The sequence below is a fragment of the Staurois parvus genome, unplaced genomic scaffold, assembly GCF_062004578.1.
Source record: "Staurois parvus isolate SC_StPar_1 unplaced genomic scaffold, SC_StPar_1.0 ptg000031l, whole genome shotgun sequence".
NCBI lineage: Eukaryota > Metazoa > Chordata > Amphibia > Anura > Ranidae > Staurois > Staurois parvus.
This window is the reverse complement of record NW_028317827.1, coordinates 168,363-194,322: the sequence shown is the minus strand read 5'-3', so window position 1 is coordinate 194,322 and position 25,960 is coordinate 168,363. Positions and strand designations below refer to the sequence as shown.

The 25,960-nt window shown below is 38.6% G+C and overlaps 1 protein-coding gene across 27 annotated transcripts in view; it reads left to right on the top strand.

Moving 5' to 3' along the window:
- Positions 1 to 25,960, top strand: part of NEB (nebulin) — a 257,274-nt gene that overhangs the window by 142,201 nt on the left and 89,113 nt on the right. For all 27 annotated transcript variants that reach the window (XM_089659448.1, XM_089659440.1, XM_089659316.1 and 24 more), the window contains 20 exons: positions 2,073 to 2,384; positions 4,404 to 4,607; positions 4,695 to 4,799; positions 7,306 to 7,413; positions 7,508 to 7,819; positions 8,117 to 8,320; positions 8,634 to 8,738; positions 10,577 to 10,681; positions 11,255 to 11,566; positions 13,618 to 13,821; positions 13,914 to 14,018; positions 14,120 to 14,224; positions 15,486 to 15,797; positions 15,899 to 16,003; positions 16,084 to 16,182; positions 17,339 to 17,443; positions 18,276 to 18,383; positions 19,294 to 19,605; positions 19,684 to 19,788; positions 20,038 to 20,142. In XM_089659448.1, the coding sequence (XP_089515574.1) occupies positions 2,073 to 2,384; positions 4,404 to 4,607; positions 4,695 to 4,799; positions 7,306 to 7,413; positions 7,508 to 7,819; positions 8,117 to 8,320; positions 8,634 to 8,738; positions 10,577 to 10,681; positions 11,255 to 11,566; positions 13,618 to 13,821; positions 13,914 to 14,018; positions 14,120 to 14,224; positions 15,486 to 15,797; positions 15,899 to 16,003; positions 16,084 to 16,182; positions 17,339 to 17,443; positions 18,276 to 18,383; positions 19,294 to 19,605; positions 19,684 to 19,788; positions 20,038 to 20,142 (3,432 nt within the window). The remainder of the gene's footprint in view (positions 1 to 2,072; positions 2,385 to 4,403; positions 4,608 to 4,694; positions 4,800 to 7,305; positions 7,414 to 7,507; positions 7,820 to 8,116; positions 8,321 to 8,633; positions 8,739 to 10,576; positions 10,682 to 11,254; positions 11,567 to 13,617; positions 13,822 to 13,913; positions 14,019 to 14,119; positions 14,225 to 15,485; positions 15,798 to 15,898; positions 16,004 to 16,083; positions 16,183 to 17,338; positions 17,444 to 18,275; positions 18,384 to 19,293; positions 19,606 to 19,683; positions 19,789 to 20,037; positions 20,143 to 25,960) is intronic.

Sequence of the window (25,960 nt, the reverse complement as noted above, 5' to 3'; positions counted from 1 at the left end):
ATTGCAACTATCCAGTGTAGCCATCCTTAATGTGGCATTTGGAGTGTTGCATCCAGAAACTGCTGTACTGGGCATTGCCAGGATAGCCTGCAAGTGACCTTCAGGCATTGGGCTTCACATAGGACACTTTTCAGATTCTGTTCTGGTTAAAAGTTAGTTGTTGAATACTTTCCAGCATCAGAGCAGTTGGTATTGTCTCAGCATGTGCCCTGTCTCTGAAGACTCACTATGTGAACCAGTTGGGCCAGGCAATGTGAGCTGCTTCAAGTACATATGTTGCAGAGTGCTTTTAAAAACCCCTGGCTTCCTGCTAGTTTCCACTGAGAAAAGGCTAACACTATTAGACTGAGGACTGACATCCACTAGGTAGAGTATTGCACATGCATGCACCATGCTCTCTTTCTTGTCATACATCATCAAGGAAGCATTTCCCTGTTACTGCTCCTGCTTACAAGGAGCCACATGGAACTTTGATCCTTGATCCATGGACATTTTGGCCTCATCTGATGCCTCATCTGATGGCAGCTTCGGGTATAATGTCCTTCAGGCAGCACTTTGAGCTGCAGGTAGTCCGCAGTTCTCTGTTGTGTTTGTAGCACTACCCCCTTAGGAGTTGCTAGAGATTTGGGTCTCCCTATAGTCCTGCACAGCCAGGCAACATGTATTTTCACAACGACTTGTATCCAGGAATCAGTAACCAGTCCTCAAGTTTTTTTTTTTTTTATTAAGGGGTAAATAACTTGGATGGGGTAAGAGGTGTATTGGATGCCCAAGGGAAAAGGAACAGAGGACAACTTCCTGGAACTATATACAAGTCTCTTTAAACATCAGAAATTCCTCCTGGAGAGCTGGCTAGCATCTCCTGGTGTACCACACCAGACCCCAGATACTTCTCTATCCAGCTGTCTGAAGGAATCCCTGGGCAGGGGATCCAGTGCCTGTCACTTTAAATTGCAAACCAGTCCCGGGTAGCAAGCTTATCCAGTTTTCCACTAGAGTGCTTCTTCCCCTTTAGGCCCAGGGGGTGTAGGTCTACTCACTCAGTCCTCTGTCTGCAAGCTGGTGGGTTGGTGGCTGCTCTCAGGCCTTCTGCTGGGCCACTCCTTCCCAGCTGCATAGGTGGTCCTCACTCTGGGGGCTGGTGAGGTCTTGAGCTTTCCTCCTTTCCAGCGCCACTGCCTGTAGGTGAGCCCCTTCCCATCTGGGCCCCCTCCCAGGCTCTTGCTCTCCAGCCTCTTACTTCTCCATCCTCTACCAAAACTCTCCTTGATGGAGCAGGCTCAACCACTCTTAAGGGCTGTCCTGGCCCCATGCCAAGCCTCCTGCTTGGGGATTGGCCAGGATCCCTTGAGAGTGCAGACCAGCAACTCCTCACTCACGCCAACTGCTTCTAGAATCTTCTCCAAAATTCTAGAGCAGGGGGAAGTTCCAGAGGGCTGGTCTGCATAGCCTCTTAGCCCTGATCGAAATTTGACCCCCACTGACTATTACACCTGGGCTGCTGCTCAGCCCTCCTAACTATCACTGGGGCTCTAGATCCCCCTAGCTATCTAGGAGGGTGTTTATTGGGATTGTTAGCATTTATTTTCTGTGTTGTCCTCCCCTCAGTTAAACTGCTTTAAATGTTCCAAAGGTGAAACACGTCCTATGCTATAATAATGAGCAATATAGAAAATAGGATTTTTGCACTCAGCATAAAATCCTTTTCCTGGAGTCATTTGATATTCACAGGTCCTACCCTGCATGCTGGTTGTAGGAGGAGTTATCTTGTGCTGGCCTACAGTTTTTTTTTGCCAGTGTTCCATCCTTCAGTAGGTGGCAGTATAACACAAAGGTGAAAGACTTCCTCTGTTCCCTTAATGAATCTAATGAAAAAGATTTTATGGTAAGTACAAAAATTTTATTTTATTAAGTTTAGCAAAAGTCATATCATCATTCCAAAATTCCTACTTTTTAAAATTCTACTGTATATATGCATTAAGTACAGTAGAAGTTTTCAATCCACTAAATATATATAGTTAAAATTTGTAATCCAGCCTGATATTATTTGATTCTGTAATTTTCTTTCCTAGTATAAATACAAGACTGGATACCGCAAGCAGCAAGGACATCATGTTGGATTCAGGAATGTACAGGATGATCCAAAGTTGGTGTTGGCCTTGCATGTTGCTAAAATGCAGAGCGATCGGGAATACAAAAAGGAATTTGAGAAATTAAAGACCCATTATCAGACCCCTGTGGAAATGCTGTCTGTGCTGTTAGCCAAAAACTGCCAGAAACTTGTGAGCGATATTAACTATCGCCACCACCTCCACCAATGGACATGTCTGCCAGACCAGAATGATGTCATCCAAGCCAGGAAGGCTTATGACTTGCGCAGTGATGTGAGTATTGCTTCCTATAATCTGTTATACTTTCTACGTCTGAAGACAACCTTTGACATGTGGTAAGCTTCCTACTTGAGCCCAAAATTAAGAAGCCTTTGTTACCATAAATCTGTCTTTGTATTTATAATGAATTAAATTATTGGAAAGGATTATGAGTAAGTAATAGGAGAGCAGCTACAGTTTCTGTTTGGTTTCCTGAACAGTAGTGAAATACATTCAATGACTCTTGGTCCATAGGTCAGTGGCATATATAAATAGCTATATAGTTGGCTTATATAGTGATCATGTACAGATGTACAGTGGTGAGGTCCTTGTTGGAAATCTGAACATATAAGGCCACCCTTCCAGGAATGGGAGTCAGACCCATTTCTAGGGCTATTGGCATTCTAGTTATCAGTACATGAACCAGTGCCATGGAAGACGCTATGAGATCTATTTATTAAAAATATGCTGTGTGAATGTTTAAAGAATTGGCATAGCCATCCCAAATAATACCCGTATTTTGCCTAATATCTTTATATCCTATGATCGTCAGCTCAATCTAGTGGCCATAATGCAGTATTTTCCTGACTGACCACTTGATGGAGTTGACGAATATAGGAAATTATAGGCAAATATTTGGCAAATACAGGCATTTTGTGTGATGGCTGGGCAAATGATTGAGACATTTGCAGACCAATTGTTTATAAATAGCCCCCTAAATGTAGCTGCCAGATATTGCTGTTCTATATATATGGTCTTTTAGACAGAGAATACAGGCCATAGGTAGACCAGAAAGTGGCACTAGCAGCTACCAATATATAAATACGTATACTGCAGGGTATGGGTGTGTGTATGAGTTTGATTGTATATGGTGTTATGTCTTGTCTTGATTATCAATTTTTATGCTATATTCTGCATACTGTGTTTTTACTTGGGCTTTGTGTAATCTGTTGTCACTAGACACACTGTTATGTTGATGGCTGTACTTTGTTTTGTACTTACTGCAAAAACTAAAGTAAACACCAATTTAAAAATATACAACTATATTAAATCTGAACTCCAGGAAAGCTGTTAATTACAGTTTATGTACAAATCTGGGTACTGTTTCCATGCCAAATGTCCATCCAGTCCTGAGATTTACAGGACCTAGCATACAGCACAGCAAGGCTGGTGACCTAACCCTTTTCTACTGCAGTAATGCAATGCAGCTTGGTCACTTCCCTGCCCCCATCCTGAAACTGGACTCAGAAGGAGCAATTGTGCACTGATGTATTAATCTCCCTGCTCTTTTCTTCTTTCAGCATGTTGCTTGTCAGCACATGTTCATACAACTCAACTGACTGGGTCTTCCCTATTCGGAAATCTGCTGTATAGAGTATTTTATGAGGCTGATACCATATTAATTGACTAGTTGAATTCAAAATACAATTACTGATGTTTTATCAAATACATAAATGCCTTAAAGTGGTTGTAAACCCTTACCTATAACACAGTGAAGTGACTGGCCTCAGGAGATACACAGAGATGAAACAAATCCTCCTACATAAGTTGTACCTGTCTATCTGCAGTCTTCTTTCCTTTACATCCAAGTGCTAAATTGTAAATCTTGTCTGAGCTTCAAGAAAATAAGGGGGGCAGGGAGCTGGCCTTACACTCTACAGAGTTTAGTGAGGAGAGCTCTGAAAGCTGATTGGAGGGAACAGACAACCCCCCATCCACACAGCTCACAGGAACAGAGCTGAGGCTGTCAATCTGCTAGAGGTCCCTCCCCTGTCACATTTTTTCTCTTGGTGTCAGGAAAACCTGTCAGAAGTGACTTCTTCTGATAGCAAAGCAGTAGACAGAAATGACTCTTAATGCTCCAAACTGAGACAAATATACACTGTAGAGGCATATGCATTGTTCATATTTCATGTCTAAGGTTTACAACCACTTTAACTATATTTTGCCAGGAGCGCAGTTTAAAGTTGATTTTTAATATTATTTACAGGTTTATTAAATTTATATTTAGGAATATTATATTTTTATTTTCAGTGGCTATATAAATCTGACATGGAATGGATCCGTGGTTGTGGATGGATTCCTAATGACTCCTTGGAAGTGAACAAAGTAAAGAAAGCTCAGGAAATCATAAGTGAACGTCGTTATCGCCAGCATCCGGACACCATTAAATTCACAAGTGTTGTTGACTCTCCAGAGGTGGTTTTGTCAAAGAATAACGCGCTGCAGCTCAGCAGTGTAAGATCTCCAATTGTCCAAAGTTTATTTTTCTGTATCTTAGCAAAATACTCCAATTGATTACTTTCTTTTATATCTTACAACTAGAGCATTTACCATGATGCTTGGAACAAGGAGAAGACCAAGTTCCATCTGCCTGCTGACACCCCAGAGATGGTACAGTCCAAGATCAATGCAGTCAACATCAGCAATGTAAGCATTCTACACTGACTGCACAGTTTTCAGATCTCTTGGTCTATGATCAATTGTAATTCACTCTTTGAAGCTCCTCATCTCTCCAACTTTTTTTTTTTCTATGTAGTGTACATAAGGCACAACTGTTACAAAACCCATAAAGTCAGGGGACCCAAATATAACTACTTTACATACAGTATCTGCTATGCATTTCTCTTTCCTTCATATCCCTTTTTTATTTTTTTATCCTTTATAGTGTACAGTATGTCAAGGCTGAATTAACATCCAGCACTTGTCTGTAATACATGCACATTTCCCCTTGTTTGATCACTTTAAAGACTCTTCAAGGACAGTAAAATACCTATTGATCTGCCAGAAATGCACTGGGCTCTTAATTTGCTATTGTGGGCTGACAGCACACAGCGGCCCTGCCCAGTTGTTTTTTTGCTAAGTCGTGCATTTCTTATCACTCTCCTCAGCACTATGACATAGACACTAAGGGATTATTTTACTAAAACTGGAGAGTGCAAAATCTGGTGCAGCTCTGCATAGAAACCAATCAACTTCCAGTATTTTTGTCAAAACGTAATTGAACAAGCTGAAGTTAGAAGCTGATTGGCTACCATGCACAGCTGCACCAGATTTTGCACTCTCCAGTTTTATTAAATCAACCCCTAATTATTCTGTAGTCCGAAGTTACAACTAAGAGGGCTAGGAGGGCTCCTTGAGATAGCTGAAGAAGTGTGGACAGGACACAGGCCAATTCTGAATTTCTGACATGATCAACAGGTTATTTTTGTCACTTATTAAATAAATGTAACAACAATGCTTTAAAATGTATACTTAACAGACATAAAATTAGCAATTAAGAGCAGAAATCTTCCCATGGGTACACTGGTTTTGGTGACAGCTTTGTAAAATGGGACTTACCTAACTTTGAAAAGGAAAAATATTTTAACACTTCTCTACTCTATTTGAAATGCATAGAAATTTCATTTTAACTTTAGATATACATATTTTAAGTATCCAGAAGGCTTGTGAAGGAAATATTATTCAAGTAAATAAGGGTTGCTTGTACCTGTAACTGTATTTTATAGGTGTTTTTGCAATTTTCAGTGTTTAACCACTTCCCGTCCGGCCCATGTATATAAACGGTCAGACGGGAGCATTGTAGGAGCGGGTTGCCATTCATAAACGGCACCCACCATTCTAGCCTGTGCGCGCTCCCTGGGAGCGCATGGCACCGCGATCCAGTTCCCACTGTGTGCCGCTGTACAGAACCTCAGTGTGAGGTCCCGATCATGTGATCACTGATTGGCCAATCAGTGATCACATGAATAGTAGTAAGCAAGATGTCACTTCCTGACATCATTGCTTACTACTAGTGAAATCTATGAAAGATCACAGAGGTCACATGGTACAAGGCTATTCACAACAGCCTTGTACCATGTGACAAGCTGTGACCAATCACAGCTCTCACAGTATTTCTCAATGGCTGCAAGAATGCAGTCAGAGAGAAGGAGAAATTATTGCTTTTACAGCCTTTGTGGGTGTAAAAGCAATCAGTGTAAAAATAAAAACAAAAACAAAAAAATCTTCATCACCCCCTACAATTAGTACAGTGTCACTATGTCAATATGGTGACATTGTACTGCTAGGGTGACAGTATGTTAAAAAAAAAAAAACATAAATAATAATATAAAAAAGTAAAATAAAAATGTAAAAAAAATTACAATTGTTGGTTATAAACTAATTTGGGTTATTTTTTTTTACTAAAAAGATAGCTGAATAAATTTTGTCCAAGATTTATTAAGAAAGATTATTTATTTGCTAAATTTTATAAGAAAAACACTTTTTTTCAAAATGTTTGGACTTTTTAATTTATATAGCAAAAAAAAATAAAAATCCCAGTGGTGAATAAATACCACCAAAATAAAGTGTTATATGTCTCAAAATTTTTTTTAAAAATTCATATGGGTACAGTGTTGCATGACCGCGCAATTGTCATTCAAAGTGTGACAGTGCTGAAAGCTGAAAATTGGCCTGGATAGGAAGGGGGTGAAAGTGTCCGGACTTGAAGTGGTTAAGTAACTGTGTTCACCTTACATAGATATTTTTATCAAAAAAGGAAATTCTTCTTCGTGTTATTTAATGGTTATTTAATGGCTTAACATTATTTCAGTATTGGTTATGCAATCCTTTGTTCAGATTTTGCACTTGCCCTATAACATGTTAGACAAACATCTGCAAACAAACTGAACGGAGGTCTTATAAAGAATTCCTCGATGAAGCTGGTGTGGTGCAGTTGTAGGCTCTATATTTTGGCAGTTTAAGTATTGTCCTTGTAGTGGAGGACATCTTATAAAAAATCTGCAATTCATAAACAGCTGTTTGCAGTGATTTAAGGAGGTGATCTTTTTCAGATAAGGAGGATATATTAAAAGTCCTAAATTGAGTAGACCGATGGCTAATATACTATCACTATATTTGAATAGTTGAAACTAAACAACATTTTACATTACAGAAACAATACCAGCTGGGCTGGGAAAAGGCAAAGAAGAAGGGCTATGATTTAAGAGCAGATGCTATTCCAATCAAGTCTGCCAGAGCATCAAGAGACATCGCTAGTGATGTGAGTTTTACAAATGGAGTTTATTCATCTATGGTAAACTTTGCAATGTGGTGAATAAACGTGAAAGAAAATTGTTATGTTTGTATCACTCTAGTACAAATACAAGATTGGATATCGCAAGCAGCAAGGACATCATGTTGGCTTTAGAAGCATAAAGGACGATCCTAAGTTGGTGTGGGCCTTACATGTTGCTAAAATCCAGAGTGACCGGGTGTACAAGAAGGAATTTGAGAAACAAAAGACCCATTATCAAACTCCTGTTGAAATGCTCTCAGTGCTTCTGGCCAAGAACTGCCAGAAATTAGTTAGCGACATTAACTACCGCCACTACCTCCACCAATGGACATGTTTGCCAGACCAGAATGATGTTATCCAGGCCAAGAAAGCCTATGACTTGCGCAGTGATGTAAGTAAATTTTTCTGTAACTCTTTCCACATCATTAAATGTGAGAGTAATTAATTTCAGTCTTTAGCAAACACAAAACATTGAAAGGTTTTAAATAGGTTTTTTAGGGTAAACCATTTTAAAATATTTAGATAAATATCATTGATATCAGGTGTATGTAACTGATATAGAATATGTCTGGTTGTTTCACATATAAATAACCATAAAGTTGACTTTTTGAAGGTCTAATGGGCAGGCTTGTAAAGTATTACTCCACTGTCATCACTGATTAATTTCTTGGTGTCATTTTGTTCCCAGTGGATATACAAGTCTGACTTGGAATGGATTCGTGGTTGCGGCTGGATTCCTAATGGCTCTCTGGAGGTGAACAAAGTGAAGAAAGCTCAGGAGATCCTAAGTGAACGCCACTATCGCCAGGCTCCTGACTCCATTAAATTCACCAGCATTGTTGATGCTCCAGGAATCCTTCTAGCCAAAACCAATGCTCTCCAGATTAGTGATGTGAGTATATTGTTAAGAAAGGTTGAGAAAAGTCCATTAGGTCGAACCTAGTCTTATATTCTAATACTGTTTATCTAGGTAAATTTATCACAATACATTATATATTTAGCCAACTTCTGCCTTTTTCTGGTGACAGATTTCTAAAGTACGAACACATTAAGATGTAAAAATGCTTTTGTTCTGTTATGACTGTGAAGCTGCAATTATCTTTATCCAGCAGCATTAGTATTCCTATCAGTGCAGTAATATTGTAGTATTGCAGTATTTGTTGTTGATCCGAAATGTATTATTTCAAATTTTCCTTTCTTTGTAGCGGGTGTATAGAGATGCATGGGATCATGAAAAGACTAAGTTCAGCCTCCCAGCAGACACTCCAGGGATGGTACAGTCCAAAGTCAACGCTGTCAACGTCAGTGAAGTAAGTCTAAAATTTGTTGCTGACATTGTTATTTTTCTGCTTTATTATCAAACATATGCATTGCAAAAAATGGTTTTGATTCACAAAAGTGCAATAGAAAAAAAATGATAAAACTACTGTACAATATCTAAGCTATTCACCTTTTTTGTAAAAATGCCATGTTTTCCTTGATTGATTATGACACTAGAATCCCCCCTAGCTCTTAGCTATGCCAATGCAAATTTTCTGCTTGTTGCAAGGGAAAGTTTTTTCTGCGGACACAGTATAGCCAGTTTAAAGAAATGCTTTAATATGTCTACCTGACCTTAAGTCCTGGAAGCCCTGTTTATTCACCCCTCTTTCCAAAAATTTCCTTGTGTTTGCTTGCACGTACCCTTTCTAATGCTTTCAGGAAAGTCCTGGGTTATATTAGAATTAAGTGGTGAAACTTGCTGACGATCAAAGAACTACAAAAAATAGTTAACATGTACCTAAAGCCAAACCTTTTTTTCATTTTGGATCGGATTCCCTTCAGTTTTTCTTTGTGTATGTGCAATTGGGAAAAAGTAATGGGAACACAGACAGCAATAAAAACATGACAGGGGTTTTAAGTTCATAACCGCCCTATCCAAAACTAAAATAAAACATTTTTTTGGTTTAACTTCTTGCCGTCCACCTGCTGTTTATAAACGGCAGGGCGGTGGGAGTCCAGGGGCGGGTTGCCGTTCCTAAACGGCACCCGCCTTTTCTAGCTGTGCGCGCTCCCTGGGAGCAGGCACCACCGCGATCCGGTGCCCGCTGTGTCCTCCGGACACAGTGAAACACCGATCGTCGGACGGGACCTCTGTACGAGGTCCCGATCATGTGATCACTGATTGGCGAATCAGTGATCACATGCAAAGTAGTAAGCAAGATGTCACTTGTGACATCATTGCTTACTACGTGTGAAATCTCTGAATGATCACAGAGGTCACATGGTACAAGGCTATTCACAACAGCCTTGTACCATGTGACAAGCTGTGACCAATCACAGCTCACTCAGTACTTCTCAATGACTGCAAGAATGCAGACAGAGAGAAAGATAAATGATTGCTCTTACATCCTATATGGGTGTAAAAGCAATCAGTGTAAAAAAAAAAAAAAAAATCTTCATCACCCCTCACAAATAGTACAGTGTTACCATGGTGACACTGTACTGCTAGGGTGACAGTATGTAAAAAATAAAATAAAAATAAAAAATAATAATATAAAAAAAATAAAATAAAAATGTAAAAAAAAATGTTTAAAAATTATAATTTTTGGTTATAAACTAATTTGGATTTTTTTTTTTTTACTAAAAAAATAACGGAATAAATTTTGGCCAAGATTTATGATGAAATATTATTTATTTGCAAAATTTTATTTAAAAAAAACACTTTTTTTCAAAATTTTTGGACTTTTTCATTTACATAGTAAAAAAAATAAAAATCCCAGCGGTGAATAAATACCACCAAAATAAAGCTTTATCTGTCTCAAAAAAATGGTAAAAAATTCATATGGGTACAGTATTGCATGACCGCGCAATTGTCATTCAAAGTGTGATAGCGCTGAAAGCTGAAAATTGCCCTGGACAGGAAGGGGGTAAAAGTGTCCGGACAGGAAGTGGTTAAGGTACACTTTAATTTATACAAGTATTTTTTTTAAGCTAACCCTATAAATTATTTTTTTCTCCTTTTTACAAACTTCCACCGAGAATTTTGGAAACAGATCCTAATATATTATAAGTTAAATGCTATTGAACTTTCATCTGTTATTCACTTGCTCATTGATTAAAAATAGATAGTGAATATTAAGTGTTTTTTTTTCCTTGCACTTTCCAGAAACTCTACAGGAAAGATTGGGATAAAACCAAAATGAATTATGACTTAAGAGCAGATGCCATCCCTGTTCGCAGCGCTCGGGCTTCAAGAGACATTGCTAGTAACGTAAGGATCATTCTTACATTTGCCAAGACAATTTATTTTGCTTGTGTCAGTGTCAATGTAAACAATATACTAGATATACCAAGATACTGTATATAGAAAAAAACAGCTCAAGACCCTCGTCCTTCTGTTGCTTACCTTGTTGTCTGAAGTCAAACTAGTGAAATACTGTGTTTCTAATATAAAACCACAACAATCAGTGGTTTGTGGCATTCTGTAATACTAGATTTTACAAGCAGGTGCCAAAGCAGTGAAATCTGTAACTGTAGCACATTGTTCCAAAAGCAGCCAGGAATTGTAGATTATTTATATACCTTTTTAGTGGTTTTTGTAACATTAACTGAGAATATTGTAACTTCTATAGATCACTGTAAAAACTGCCTACACATCACAAATTTATGTATGAACATAGTAGCAACTCCGAATTAATCTTTATAATGACTTAAAAAAACTGGATTTTGTGTGGTTGCTTTGCGTAAAGTTTCTTTGCACCTTCATCTGCATTTTTGCATTGCTTTGTTGAAGTAGCCCCAACATTTTGCCATAGTGATATTTAAATATATTTATTTTTTGCAGTACAAATACAAGACTGCATATGAGAAGCAGAGAGGTCACTACATTGGGACCAAAACTGCCAAGGATGATCCTAAACTGATGTGGTTGATCCACTCTGGTAAACTCCCAATTGACAGGATCTACAAAAAAGATTATGAAAAGACCAAGACCAAGGTTCACATACCAGCGGATGCAGTGTCCATCCAAACTGCCAAACAAGTCCAGGCAGCTGCCAGTGAAATTGACTACCGTCATTACCTGCACCAATGGACCTGTCACCCTGACCAGAATGATTGTATTCAGGCTAGGAAAGCCTATGATTTGCAGAGTGATGTGAGTATATGAATCACTATCTAAATTATGGCAGGGTGGCAATACTGTACTCAAAAGACCTACAGAAGTTTATGAAATTTCTTAAACCATCAATGCTACTGGTATATAAAACAAAATTTCAGTAAAGTCCCCTCCGACATAAAATTACTTTTACAATCAGAACCATCTGTATCAGAATTAAGTAGAACTTAAAGCAAAACTCTGGGGAAAAATTATTTACATGTCATTGTTGCTGATTTTCTACCTTCACTGAATGCCATCCATTTTCTGGTTCACTCATTAGTTGCTCTGAAATAGCCTATTCATTTTCAAATTAAACTATTAATTCTCTTTGGTTTCCTGTTTGTAAAACCGGTGGCTGCAATGCCTCCTATTCCCCCAGCCACTGGTCTTGTTACATCCCTTCTGTAGTTCTTACTCTGGGAAGCAGTGATCTAATTCAGTCCCACTTGCAGTGGTGAGCAGACTGAGACTCTCAGAGACATTCAACATGTACAGACGTAGTGTACCCGCCCACATTCATTACAATTCCCTGTGGTTGATGGGAACTATAGTTTCCTTTTACCGCAGAGAGAAAGGAATGGATATTATTATTATTATTATACAGTATTTATAAAGCGCCAATAGTTCGCTCAGCGCTGTACATTACAAAGGGGGACAGAACATGTGACTGAACAATACCAATACAATGCAAAACACGAGGGGATCAAGGGCCCTGCTCTTTCGAGCTTACAATCTAGGAGGAAGGGGGTGGTGGCACAGGAGGAGATAGCTGTGGGGGATGGAGTGGTAGGAAGAGTGGAGGAGGTCGGCAAGTTAGCAGGGGGTGGGGTAGGCTTCCCTAAAGAGATGGGTTTTCAGGGTGCGCCTAAAGGATATGATGTAATCTCTGCTGTTACACCTCCTCCTTAGCAGACGAGATGCTGTTATCTTGTAGATTACAGAGATGAGGTTATGAAAATTAAATTAGACTTTTCTCCTTAATGGTAAGGATTTTCAAAATTGTATTAACTGTTTAGTGTTTTTTGATGGGGGTTTACTAATGGGTGATTTTGCTTACTTGTCCCGGAGTTGTTCTTTAAGGCCTCCCAATTAACATATGATTTGCTACATCTCTATACTGCAAGTGCATTTGCACTTACGATGTCTATTATTCTCCCTGTAAAGTCTCACAAATATCTATTGATTATGTTAGTTAAATCACCATAATGCAGCTTCCTGTGATGGGGAGACAACACTGTTGCATTGCTCCGAAGTGCAGATCATCGACACTTCTGATTCATAAGTCTCTAGCTTGTCAGTCAAGACCTGGCCACACGTAGCTCAGGCCACTGCTTTTTAAATTGACAGCAGTGCCTTTGCTGCTAAAACCCTCTCACTGTGAGGTGCAGTGTCTGGGAGGGGGAGTATGCATGGACCAAAGGGATTACTCAGATCACTCAGGGGAGGTAGAAGAAGTTTTTTCTACTTTATGAACTTGTGCATTACATATTAACTGGACTTGTTTAGACTGTCACACAGGAGCCCTTAGATGTACTTTAAATGAAATTTGTCCAAGCAAAATACCTGCCACAGAAACATTTGATGAACGCAACTCTTCTCTAAGGTATACCTCATAGGTTAGCCTCAAAGCAATGATGCTATTTTTACTTTCTGGCAAGTGAAGTCAGCACAGAATCATTATGTAGCCTGGATGTTTGAAAGTGGCTTCTGAGTTAGGCATTTCACTATGTTTTTGAGGCTATATATATTATTATTATACAGTATTTATATAGCGCCAAAAGGTTTGCTCAGCGCTGTACATTATAGTGGGGAACAGAACATGAGACAATACAGTAACAAAACAATACACGAGGGGTTCAAGGGCCCTGCTCTTTCGAGCTTACAATCTAGGAGATATATATATACTGTATATATATTCCTGTTATTATGACTTGCATATGTTTTGGTCAGCCAAATGCCCTTTTTTGTAGTTGTGGTACCATTATCATGTGACCACAGCAATCAGATCTAGTGCTAGAATCTTTTGCCATCACTGTTAATTTTTCTAGGCCATCTACAAGTCTGATCTGGAATGGATCCGCGGGTGTGGCTGGTTCCCTAACGACTCGGTGGAAGTTAAGAAAGTGAAGAATGCCCAAGACATCTTAAGCGAACGTCATTATCGCCAGCCGGCCAGCAACAATAAATTTACCAGCATCGTGGACCCTCCAGCTATTGTCCTGGCAAAGACCAATGCTGACCAGATCAGCTCTGTATGTCCACAATTTTGTCTATAACATGATAATTCTAAAGTTAAATAGTCAAATTACCAGGCTTATAATCACAAACATTTCTTGTTTTAAAGTCCAAATACAAAGAAGCTTGGGAACAAGACAAGAGAACCATTCATGTTATGCCAGACACACCTGAGATTATGTTGTCAAGGGCCAATGCTGCTAATGTCAGCAATGTAAGTGGTTATACATTTTCTAAAGTCTTGCGAATATAATACCTTTTCAAAAAGTCTGTATGTGTCATAAAGTTGAAATTGATTATGTTTTTCTTTTCTAGAAATTGTACAGAGATAGCTGGGATAAAGTGAAGATGATCTACGACATTAAAGCTGATGCTATATCCATCAAGGCAGCTAAGGCCTCTAGAGAGATTGCAAGTGATGTGAGTATTCCAAATTACCGTATATTTAACAGAAATGCATAGTTTTTTTGTACATCATTGCTTTCTTAATTTTTTTTTTTGTGGTCCAGGACTAAAAATTTTACATTTTTAATAATGTTCAGGACTAAAAATGTACCTTTTTTAATAATGTTTTTCCCTTGTTAGTAATAATTTGCAATCTGTTTTTGAGAAAACATGTGAAACTTTAGGCTCATTTTTATATTTTACAGGCTCACACCTTGCTGTAATGTCTGCTGTTTACAGGCCAAAACTTACACACCGTAGTGCATGACTCATACCATTAGCTCAGTTCAGAGTTTCATTCAGACAAAGCAAAGCTAAAGGCAGGCAGCTACTGTTGCATTATATATTTTTAAATAATGTATTTGATGGTCTTTGTATAACATGCCGTGCATATATAGATAGCAAAAACAACAGCTATATGGCAACAGCTTGGTTTAAAATGTATAGAATTAAAACTTGAAGAAGAAACCTAGAAAACAAATACCCAAAAGCAATATAGATCCCCTTTAAAGTCACCTGTCTTAATGCATTTCTTGCAGACTGCTGTTACAATAATGGAATGGTAAAAACAGTAACACACCAGCAATATGATACAGAGATAGATTAAATAAAGAGGGAAATGCAAATGTGCTTTTTTTGTACGGTAGAGGTGGAGGTGTAGAGCAGTGTCTAAAGACAGGAAGGTTGCCAAGGAAGAATAAGGCATTGATATATTAATAGCACAATATTACCATACTGATTTCCTCAACAAATGCCTTAAAAAATGTATGTAGGAATTTGCAAAAATATAAGACATGAAACAAAATGTACAGAGTGATGTGATAAACTATAAACTTTAAAAAAAAATATGTTTGAAATGTTCTATTCAGTGGTCTAAATTCAAACTCATGCAGTCTTCTTCAGACCAGGTTGTGCCAACTCCAAGTACTACCTATGAGAATTCAAAAACACCAAGTCAATTTCTTGTGGTTTTGCCCGCCACCAACTTTGGTCTGATGCATTCCCTATTCACCCTCTATTTTGGATCAGCTAACCAACTATTTATCGTAAATTTTGCAAATGTGTGTTCTAGCAGTTTTATAATTTATTTTTATTTTATATGCTTTAGCTAGAGCATGAAAGTTTACTTTAGTACATCATTCTTTAATGATAAGATGTTGATCCCAATAAGATCAATGTATTGAAGTAGTGTATAAATAGAACACAATATTTGATTTTATATTGTTACAATCCACAGTACAAATACAAGTTGACCCACGAGAAGCAGAAAGGTCACTACATTGGAACACCCACAGCTCATGATGACAACAAATTGGCTTGGTACATGAAGGCATCTAAGCTTCCCAGTGACCTTATATACAAGAAAAACTTTGAGAAGACAAAGACAAAAGTGAACCTGCCTGTAGATATGGTCTCGGTTGTTGCTGCTAAGTTGTGCCAGAAACTGGTCAGTGAAATTGACTACCGCCATTATCTGCACCAATGGACATGCCTACCAGATCAGAATGATGTCATCCAGGCTAGGAAAGCCTATAATCTTCAGAGTGATGTAAGTTTGTGTAAACAGATACATATTTATCTTTAGCAGATTTTGGAGACTGGGTGTAAAAGTCTGGTGTTATCTCTAACTGAACTTTTTTTTGCCCTTAGGCAATCTACAAGTCAGATCTTGAGTGGCTTCGTGGTATCGGATGGATGCCAAATGAATCACATGATGTCAAGAAGGCTAAGTTTGCACAGGACATCTTGAGCGATGTATATTTTTTGCTCTTTAATTGATATTACACATAATGTCTGTAGAAAGACACATTGATGACATATTTTCTCTTTTGTAGAGGAAGTATAAAACCAAACCTGAAACTCTCAGCTTTACTGCAGTCGCTGACAGAGTGGATTATGTCACTGCCAAACAAGCTGCAGATATTCGCAGTGATGTAAGTATTTCTTACAGATAAGATCCTATTTCCCCAGCAGTCAATAAGCAGTTTTGTCATTTACTTGGAAATAATTTGAGTTCACCACTGGTATCTCCATATTTTCCATGTTGTGGCCCAACACGGCTGTCACCTTGTTCAAAATGGAAAAATTGTATTTATGGATTTGGTGACTTAAAAAAACAATAATTAAATTAGTGTTTTCACCATTAGAACCTTTCTAAGGTAGTCCAAAGATGTGTCAGTTTTTTTCATTCAACTAGTGGATGTGGATGGAGGAATCCAATTGTATTCTGACAGAGGGAATACTCCCTTAACCATCAGAAAACACTTAGCATTGTTGTAGACTATAGCCTGCAGCACTGATCGATTGGGGAAAATCTGACAGGGCGTTTATACAGAAGTCAGTCAGCAGATTGACATCTCTACAACCACAGTGCTCATACATGGACTGAAATTTGGCCGGTCCCTGCTGAACCGAGCAAATTTCAATCCATGTATGGCCAGCTTTAGGCTAAGTAAAAATTGGCAATTTTTACTAATGAGATCATTCTCGTGATAACATGATTAACCGCTAGGTCAAAGGGCAGTATTTAATGCCAGAGACTGAAAAAAGTTTTTTCCAGTGCTTAAATCTCTGTTTCATTCTGCCGCTGGAGAGTTTTGGGCTACTGTTGAAAATACTGTGTTATTGCTTTGTTCGATTTAAAGTTGTTACAGTAAATTTGTTACAGTAAAACAATACTTGCTGTTGTACTTGGCATCTGTTGTATCCCGCCCTCCCACCCTTATATATAAAGTGTGCATTATTTTTTAATACACATTTATGCACGTATAATATATGTAGCACAATATGGTGGGCAGTTCTTTTTTTCATATCTCTGTAATTTCTTTGTACATTATGTTGCCAAATTTTTTAAAGATTTGATTGTATAATGGTTGTGTTGCAAGCTAGATTTGATATCTAAAATGCTAGTGAGTTTAGGGTGCTATTACTTATGATGCTGGCCAGCTCTGAAAGCTGTAAAAAACATACTTTGGGTCTAAGTGCTAAGAAAAAAAAATGGTAGTATTAGTTTCCTGATTTCAAATTTCCTTCAGTATTAATGTCTGCTAATGTCCAAAATATTTATTACATTGTTATATTTTCCCCCAGATTAAATATCAGGAAGCATGGAACAACATTAAGACAAAGTACTCTGTTGTGAATGACTCCCCTCTGCTGCTAACAGCAAAAGAGGCAGCCAAGAATGTCAACGATGTATGTATTTTAGCATCTTCAAATATACAGTTTACCATGCTTATGTGTTGTGATTACGTTTTTAACCCTGTACTGAAATTTTTTTTTAAATATATATATATATATATATATATATATATATATATATATATATACACACACACACACACACACATTTTAGACTACACAGACCTCATCTAAGCAAGCTTTTTCAAAGCAATAGAGCCCTGACTGGCGCTGACTGTTGTCCCATTGCCCTAGACCCTAGACACAAAGAGTGCTGCTGTACCGAGATTGCTGCTGTCTGCAAAAAGATAATATAAAGACAGATAAAGTTATAATAAGCCCTTACATATATTCACTGAAGTGACTAACCTTAGCTGATTAAGCAAATCCTCCTACATAAGCTGTACTTGTTTTTCTGCAGCCTCTTTTCTCCACAGCCAATCAAAGTATAGAGTTTGCACAGTCTTTATTATCTCCAGAAGGCAAGGGGCAGGATGTGATGTCACATACTACACAGTGCAGAGCTGAGTGTAATCTGAAACATAAGTAGAGGGAAAAGACACACCTAGTTTTTTTTAATTTCACATAGACTATGAAAGACTTCTAAATAAACTTCCAAGTATTCCAAAAAAATTGTAATTAAGCTCTGCACACAAGTTGCCGCCAATCCCTAGACTCCCAGTTTGTGAAGCAACAGGAATTTGCATTTAGAATCTAGAAATGTAAATACTAGCAGTTTCTTGTTTCATTGCTATGTTTTTAACCAGTGTTCTGTGTAGCATTAATTTACTATTGATTTCTGTCTTGCTCAGGCAAAACACTTATACTGTGAATCTCTGTTTTCTAGAAACTCTACAGATCAGGCTGGGACAATATCAAAGCCACCGGGTACTTTATGCCACATGATGCTGTTCAAATATCCCATGCCAAAAAGAGTGGTATTGCCCAGAGTGAGGTAATCATATCTGCAGATTATTTAGACATCATACAGTATAATATTGCAATTTTTGGGGAATTGCTATAGTCCTAATTTGTGTGCACGTGTTTTTTTTTTTTATATATTTTTTCCTGCAGTTACTTTTAGGAGAGTATGAGCAAAACCCATTTAGTCCAAATTGGCCTTTTGTTCCCAGTTTAAAAATAAAAATATGAGATTTAGTCATTCTCCCTTTTTGTTTTTATAGCTAAGTGTAATTCCACTTTAGAAAAGAAAACTCAGTTTTCTTGCAAAACAGAGCAAGTATTTTAGCACACTTCATTAGAGAGTCCAACCTGTTGCTGTTTCGAACACATGAATTCCATGACCTTCCTGTAGTCACATCTTGAGTCAGATGATCCACCTACTATAATCACTGATCAGTATAGTGCTGTAATATTATAAGGGCTATTAAGAAAAGCAGTAGGTCAATCACATGAGAAGGAAATTCCATGTCTGATGGAAGATTTGTAAATAAACAGTGTACTGAATGTCCCTATTGTTGCTATGATGAAAAAAAAAATCCATACTTGGTTTTATTTTAGAAATCCATATCTGACTGTAAATATAAAAGGAGTTTTATTAACAATAGCACAGAGTGGATACCAGGGGTACGTGTACCATCTGTACAGACTGTGGCCCTCTGGGATTTAGGGGCATGGTAGGTGAGAAGTGGAAAACATTCTTCATGATGCCCCATCCATTATCTAGTTTTGCTATATCAAGATTATGTTTTTACTTGGGAGTTAATAGAGGGAAGATGGGAATTTTTAACACAGGGGCTCTTTGTTGATTATGCCCATCATTGTAGGCAACAAATTATACAAATACTGTATATGATGTCATATAATCAGAATCAAACGTACAGTGTTATGTTTCCACTATATAGATTAAATACAAAGCTGACTACATCAAACAACGAGGCCACTATGTTGGAGTTCCTAATGCAAATGCTGATCCTAAGCTTAAGTGGTTCAAGCATGTCAACATTATTCAGAATGACAGAGAATACAAGAAGCTGTATGAAAAGTTGAAGTCCAAGATTCATATCCCTGCTGACATGGTACATCTGGAACAAGCCAAAATTGGACAGGGCTTGGCCAGTGATATTGATTACCGCACCTATCTTCACAAATGGACATGCCACCCTGACCAGAATGACTGCATACAGGCCAGGAAGGCCTATGACCTACAGAGTGATGTGAGTGATTGAGGTGTAGTCCTAATCTGCAACAATTCAATACAAACTGACCACTAATGGAAAAATTTGTCATTTTAGGCCGTATACAAAGCTGACCTGGAATGGATTCGTGGTTGTGGATGGGTTCCTCTGGATTCTGTGGAGCACCATAAAGTGAGGAAGGCTCAACAGCTGATTAACCAGGTCTGTCTAAATTATCATTATTCCGTTGTGGAGTATGAAGGGTATGTTTGGGCTTTAGAGTTTGTGGTTTTCATATGTCTTCATATTGTAACATGATGTGCATGTAGTGTGATGTTCCAGAACCTACAAGTCAATTGAAAGCACCTCCCTATTCATTTAAAGGTTCTAAAAAGAAAGTATGTGGCTTACGACAACTAAAAATTAAAGGCAACAATAAATGAAGTAACATATTCCTTATTTTCTTTGCAGAGAGCCTACAAAAAGGATGCCATTGACAACTTTGAAAAGTTCAGCCATGTGGTTGATACACCTGAAATCGTGCTTGCCAAGGCCAATGCCATCAACCAAAGTGATGTAAGCATATATTTACTTAAAATGGAAGTAGCTATTTTTTCACATGAACCAGTGTTTGATGGAATGTCAATTATTTACTATGGATCACTGAAATCATAGGTCTAAAGACTATTAATTTGTTTTTTGTGGTTTCTTGCATTAGTGGTACCATTGTATCTGAGTTTGCATTTTATTGATTCACTCAACTAAACTAATTGACTATTGGATATGCTGCTCTGGGGCACATGTTTTAAATGTATGTAAACCTAAAATCTTATAACATCATTTTAGCATCATGTCTCCCTTTACACAGTTTCCCTAAGCTAATTATTTTTTGCGACTTTTTTTAAATCTAGAAATCCTGACATTGTTAACCTGTTGCCTTTAAATTATTAGAAGCATTGTTAACCTGCTGTATGTGCTTCTTCAGCTGGCCATACTACTGCCTATCAGGTATGTGAGGTAGGAATCCAAACAACCCATTGAACAGTGCACATTGCAGGCTGACAACGCTGCTGCTAATTTCAAAGCTTCCACTTAACTATCTCAGCCTGCAACAGGAAATTCTGTTACTGGCCGGAACTCCAGTGATGAAACTTTTCTACAGATTGATAAAAACAATTTGCCTAGTAAACTGTATACAGACAGACATGATACCAAGCATACTGAAAAACAGATTTTTGGTTTACATGCACAGTTAACACTAATTTTGTAGTTTCATAATCCTCACATATATATTTTGTAGTAGAAAAAAATGTAAATGAAGTCTTATATACAACAACTTGATCAATAATATTTATCACAGCACACTGGATAAACCAACAAACAAAACAAACTAACTCGTAGAAGCAATTTTTTGCTCCATAGAAATTTCTTCTCATCTTTTTCCCAGCCCTAAATGACTATTGACATGAAAGATGATTGCTGAAAATCTGTGTAGCAACTGTGTATCAGCTGCTAATTAGTATTGGCGCTCGCTTATTTCTATTCCACTAACTGTTATCACCCACTGAAGTATTTTAAATAATTCAATACTGCATAAAATATCAAAGATTATTATTTTAGTTATTGAATTTAAACTGTGGTGGGCTGACCACTTTCAGCCCAAGGGTGGTTATAGTTGAAAGTTAATGGTGAAATAGTGTGAACTAAGACCTTCTTCACACTATAAATTGTGTGTTAATGCAGCTATGTTATCGCAACCCTTTTACCATGCATTAAGGTGTACTAAGGCAGCACATGGCAGTGCACCTTAACTCAATAAATATCATAAATGCACCTTTTTCTTAAAGCCCAATAGAGCTTTCAGTTTAAGTTAGTTTAAAGCATGCAATGGGGTTGATTTACTAAAACAAGAGAGTGCAACATCTGGTGCAGATGTGCATTATAGCCGATCAGCTTCTAACTTCAGCTTGTTCGGCTTTGACTAAAAAAAAAAAAAACTGGACAAACCTAGAAGCTGATTACTGTACCAGATTTTGCACTTTCCAGTTTTAGTAAATAAATTCCAATGTATTTTCTTCAGCAACAGCAACTGCTTGACTGTACAAGCCTGTCCCTGGCAAGCATGCTGCAGAGTGGGACCCTTGTTCTCTGTGTGGAAGCAGTGGCCTCTTTTAATAGCTTTGACATGTCCCCTGCTGTGTCAGAACCAGAACTCCCCATACAGCAAGGAGATTGAGCTTTGCTGATTGCAGTGAACCTACTGATACACCAAAGAGAGCAAGGGTCCCACTCTGCAGCTGTTGCCTATTGATAGGCTTTTCTACTCATGGTGTGGCTTTAAAAAGCTGTAACATATTGTTTTGATGCAGCTGGAAAGTATTTAGCTGATTTAAGCAAAAGGTTCAGTTGAGCTTTAATGCGACATGCAGCATGCGCTTTGGGGTGCATGGCATTCTGAGGGTGTTGCCTGCTACTTTGCCAATGCATTTAGGAGCAATTCAAAACTGTAACACACTGTGGTTTGGACCTTGCTGTGCGTTATGGTAACCTGGATTTTTTACCCTAACGCTTCAATATAATGGGAGCCTGTTTACAGAAATCTTGTTTTATGTATACAATAACAATAAAGTATTATCTTATCTTAAAATAAAAAGGAAATTATGTGACAGAGTAGAAAGGTAGTTCCAGTGTATTTGGTCATTCATAGTTATGTGACTGTTTTCCTCCTAGGCCTGTAGAGAAATAATATAAGTCATGGTGGCTGATTTATTAAAAGAGTAGTAAATGTTTACCTAGCAAATATGTTTATATTTCAATATTTTTATTGAGAAATAAACATATTAAAACAAGATGGCTAACAATAAAAGAAAAGAAAAAAAAAAGAAAGGGCCCACCAACAAAATGGAACCAGATTCAGAATCATAAACATAATACTGGTAGGTAAAAAAAAAAAAAAAAAAAAAAAAAAGAAATTTAGCAGATAATAGCATTACAATGCACATGAAAAAAGTCAAAGCCATCAAAATATACAAGTTTCAAAGATCAATAAACAACAATTATAGCAAAATAGACCAAAAATAACAAAGAAAAATAAAAATGTTTAACAAATAGTAGGAAAAGAGAAAAAAAGAGGAAAAATAGAGAAAGGAGGGGGGGGGGGGGGGTCAGCTGCCAGACACTCACGATACAGTAATATAAGCAATCCAAGGATCCCAAGTCCTCTCAAATCTGGACACATCATCAGAGACGATACTCGTCAGTTTATCATTAACCATTATCCAGTTCAGTTTTTGTTTCACCCTATCCAGCGGGATCAAAGATTGCTTCCAACTCCTAGCTATAGTAATGCGAGCCGCCAATAAGATATATACAATTAGTTTAATCGATCTTTTGGGAACATCAGAGGGTAGTATATTAAACAAGGCTACTTCCGGCGATCTACGGATATTAATTCCTGTCACTGAGTAAAGAAAATTAAATATGCGGATCCAGAACCTACTCACGACTGGGCATTTCCACCAGACATGGAACATAGTACCCTCTTGACCACAGCGTCGGAAACAGGCAGAAGAAACGGAAGGATACATAATGGCTAGGCGAGCAGGGACCAAATACCACCGAAGTAGCGTCTTGTAATTAGATTCAACAAGATCAGTGTTAATCGAAATCTTCGATAAGGCATGGGCCGCCGTCCGCCAGGTATCCAAATCCAATGAACTATTTAAATCCCGTTCCCATAAAGTCATGTAAGACAATTTTGTTAGAGGATCAACCAACAAAGCATAAACAATGGACAAGCGACCCCGCATTACCCCACTCGCCCCACAGGAGACCTCGAGGGAAGTAAGCGCACAAGGTTCTGTGAGTAGTCTAAGTTTGCTATCAATAAAAGAGCGAAGTTGATGGTAACGAAATATCTCTCCACGAGGCATCCCACAAAAATTCACAAAATACTGACGAGACCGAGGGCGAACCCCATCTAAATAATCACCAATACGTAGCAAACCCTTATTAATCCACCATTGGAACCCCGCGAAAGACAAACCCGGAACAAACTCAGGATTACCAAACACCGGAGCCAACGGAGTATGCGGAGAGAAAAAAGGTTTACGAGCTCGCCATCTATCCCACACTGACAATGAATAAGATAGAGTAGGACACAAAATAGGAGGGCGCAATCTATTGGGAAGCCACATGAGAGTACCAATAGCATATGGACGGCACGAAAGAGCCTCAATCCCAACCCATTGGGGGACATATCCCCTGGCCGTAGTACAAGATAATTGTGCTATTTGGGCCGCCTGAAAATATGCGAAAAGATTAGGGAGTCCCAAACCACCATGCCTCTTCAAAGAAAACAAGGTAGATTTGTTCAGCCTAGGGCGCTTTCCCCTCCAAACAAATCTGGAGACTGCAGCCTGCAGGAAGACTAGTTCTCGTTTGGGAATCAAAATTGGTAACGTCCTAAAATAGTATAATAATCTAGGTAGGAAGGTCATTTTAATAGAATTAATTCTACCGAACCAGGAAAGAGAAAGATCCTGCCAGGCTAATAAGTCATTCTTAAGTCGCTTGAAAAGCGGGATATAGTTGGCCTGGTATAGCGTCGATACAGATTTCGTAAGAAGAATCCCCAGATAGGGGAGAGAACCAGGAGCCCACTGAAAAGCAAAGTTTTCCCGGCAGTAGCGAACCTCTGAATCGGGTAAAGAGATATTCAAAGCAACAGTTTTAGAGGAGTTGAGCGTAAGACCGGAGACCTCAGAAAAACGATGAAACAGATGGAAGAAACCAGGTAGAGACGTTCGAGGATCAGATATATACATAAGAACATCATCGGCAAATAGGGCACATTTATGAACCCTTTGACCACAGATAACACCCGATATAGAGGAATCAGCGCGAATAGCAATCGCAAGAGGTTCCATCGCCAATGCAAAGAGCAACGGAGAAAGAGGACATCCCTGTCTAGTTCCTCGCTCTATCGAAAAAGGAACTGATTTATGACCACGAATGGATACCTGAGCTGACGGGGTAGAATAGAGGGCCCGCAACAACGTCGTAAAATAAGGGCCAAACCCAAACCTGTCCAACGTTTTAAACAAATAATCCCAGGACAGACTGTCGAATGCCTTCTGAATATCCAGTGACAGTAGAAAAACATCCCTTTGCGACGATCCATCCCAATTGGACTGCACAGCTGACAGCAAAGCTATAGTCCGCCTAATTTGGTCCGATGTTTGTCGACCACTTATGAATCCTGATTGGTCATCATGAATGTATAAGGCCAAGAAGTTATGGAGCCGTAAGGCCAGGATTTTAGTAAGAATCTTTAAATCACAATTAATTAAAGAAATAGGCCGGTAATTGGAGACCATAGCGGCATCCTTGAAAGGCTTGGGAATGACACTAATGAATGCCTTATTTTCCTCTGGGAGAACCACACCCCCCTCCCGCAAATAATTAAAGTACAGGGCCATATGGGGTATCAGAATGTCCGGGAAAGCTTTATAGTAAGTATTAGGAAGACCATCCGGTCCCGGGGCCTTGTGAGAGGCCAGGGATTTCACCGCATTCCCAACCTCTTCACAGGAGATAGGTTGTTCCATTAGCTCCCTATGTGCCTCCTGGAGGGGGGAAAAGGAGATAGACTCCAAAAAAGCCTCCAGAGAGGAAGAAGAACAGCCCCCCGTGGGCGAACTATAAAGCTGAGAGTAAAAAGACTGAAATTTGTGGAGGATCTTACCCGGGTCCTGGGATAACGAACCATTGTCCAGTCTGAGCTTGGGGAGGGCCGTCTGGGAGTGTCTAGGAGTCAGCTTGCGTGCCAACAAGGTGCCAGGTCTGTCCCTCCACGTAAAGAATTTATGATTAGACCAACGAAGTTGTTTATCCGCAGTGGTAGTAAGACATAAATTAAGTTCCAGTCGGGCCTGGTCAAGTTTAAGTAACAAATCAGAACTGGGATGATGTTTATGTTGAGCAACCAGGTCAATATATAACTGAGTTTTAGTAGCAAGTAGGTCAGTTCGGGCTTTTTTTAAACGAGAAGAGAGTTGAATAATATAGCCCCTGACTGAGGCCTTATGAGCTGCCCAATTAATCGCCGGGTTCGTGTCCTCTGCTTTATTAAAATCAAAAAACATTTGTAGGTGCGATGAAATTTCCCGACAATGAGATGGATTACCCAAAATAGAGTCATTAAGACGCCAATGAAAAGCCGTCTTACCAAGAGTCTCGGACGAAAAGGTGATAGAAACTGGGTCGTGGTCAGACCAGGGCGTGGAAAAGATTTTAGCAGTGACAAGTTTGGGGAGTGAATATGTATGAAGAAAAATATGGTCAATGCGAGAATAACTATCATGAGCCCTGGAGTAGTGGGAGTAGTCTCGGG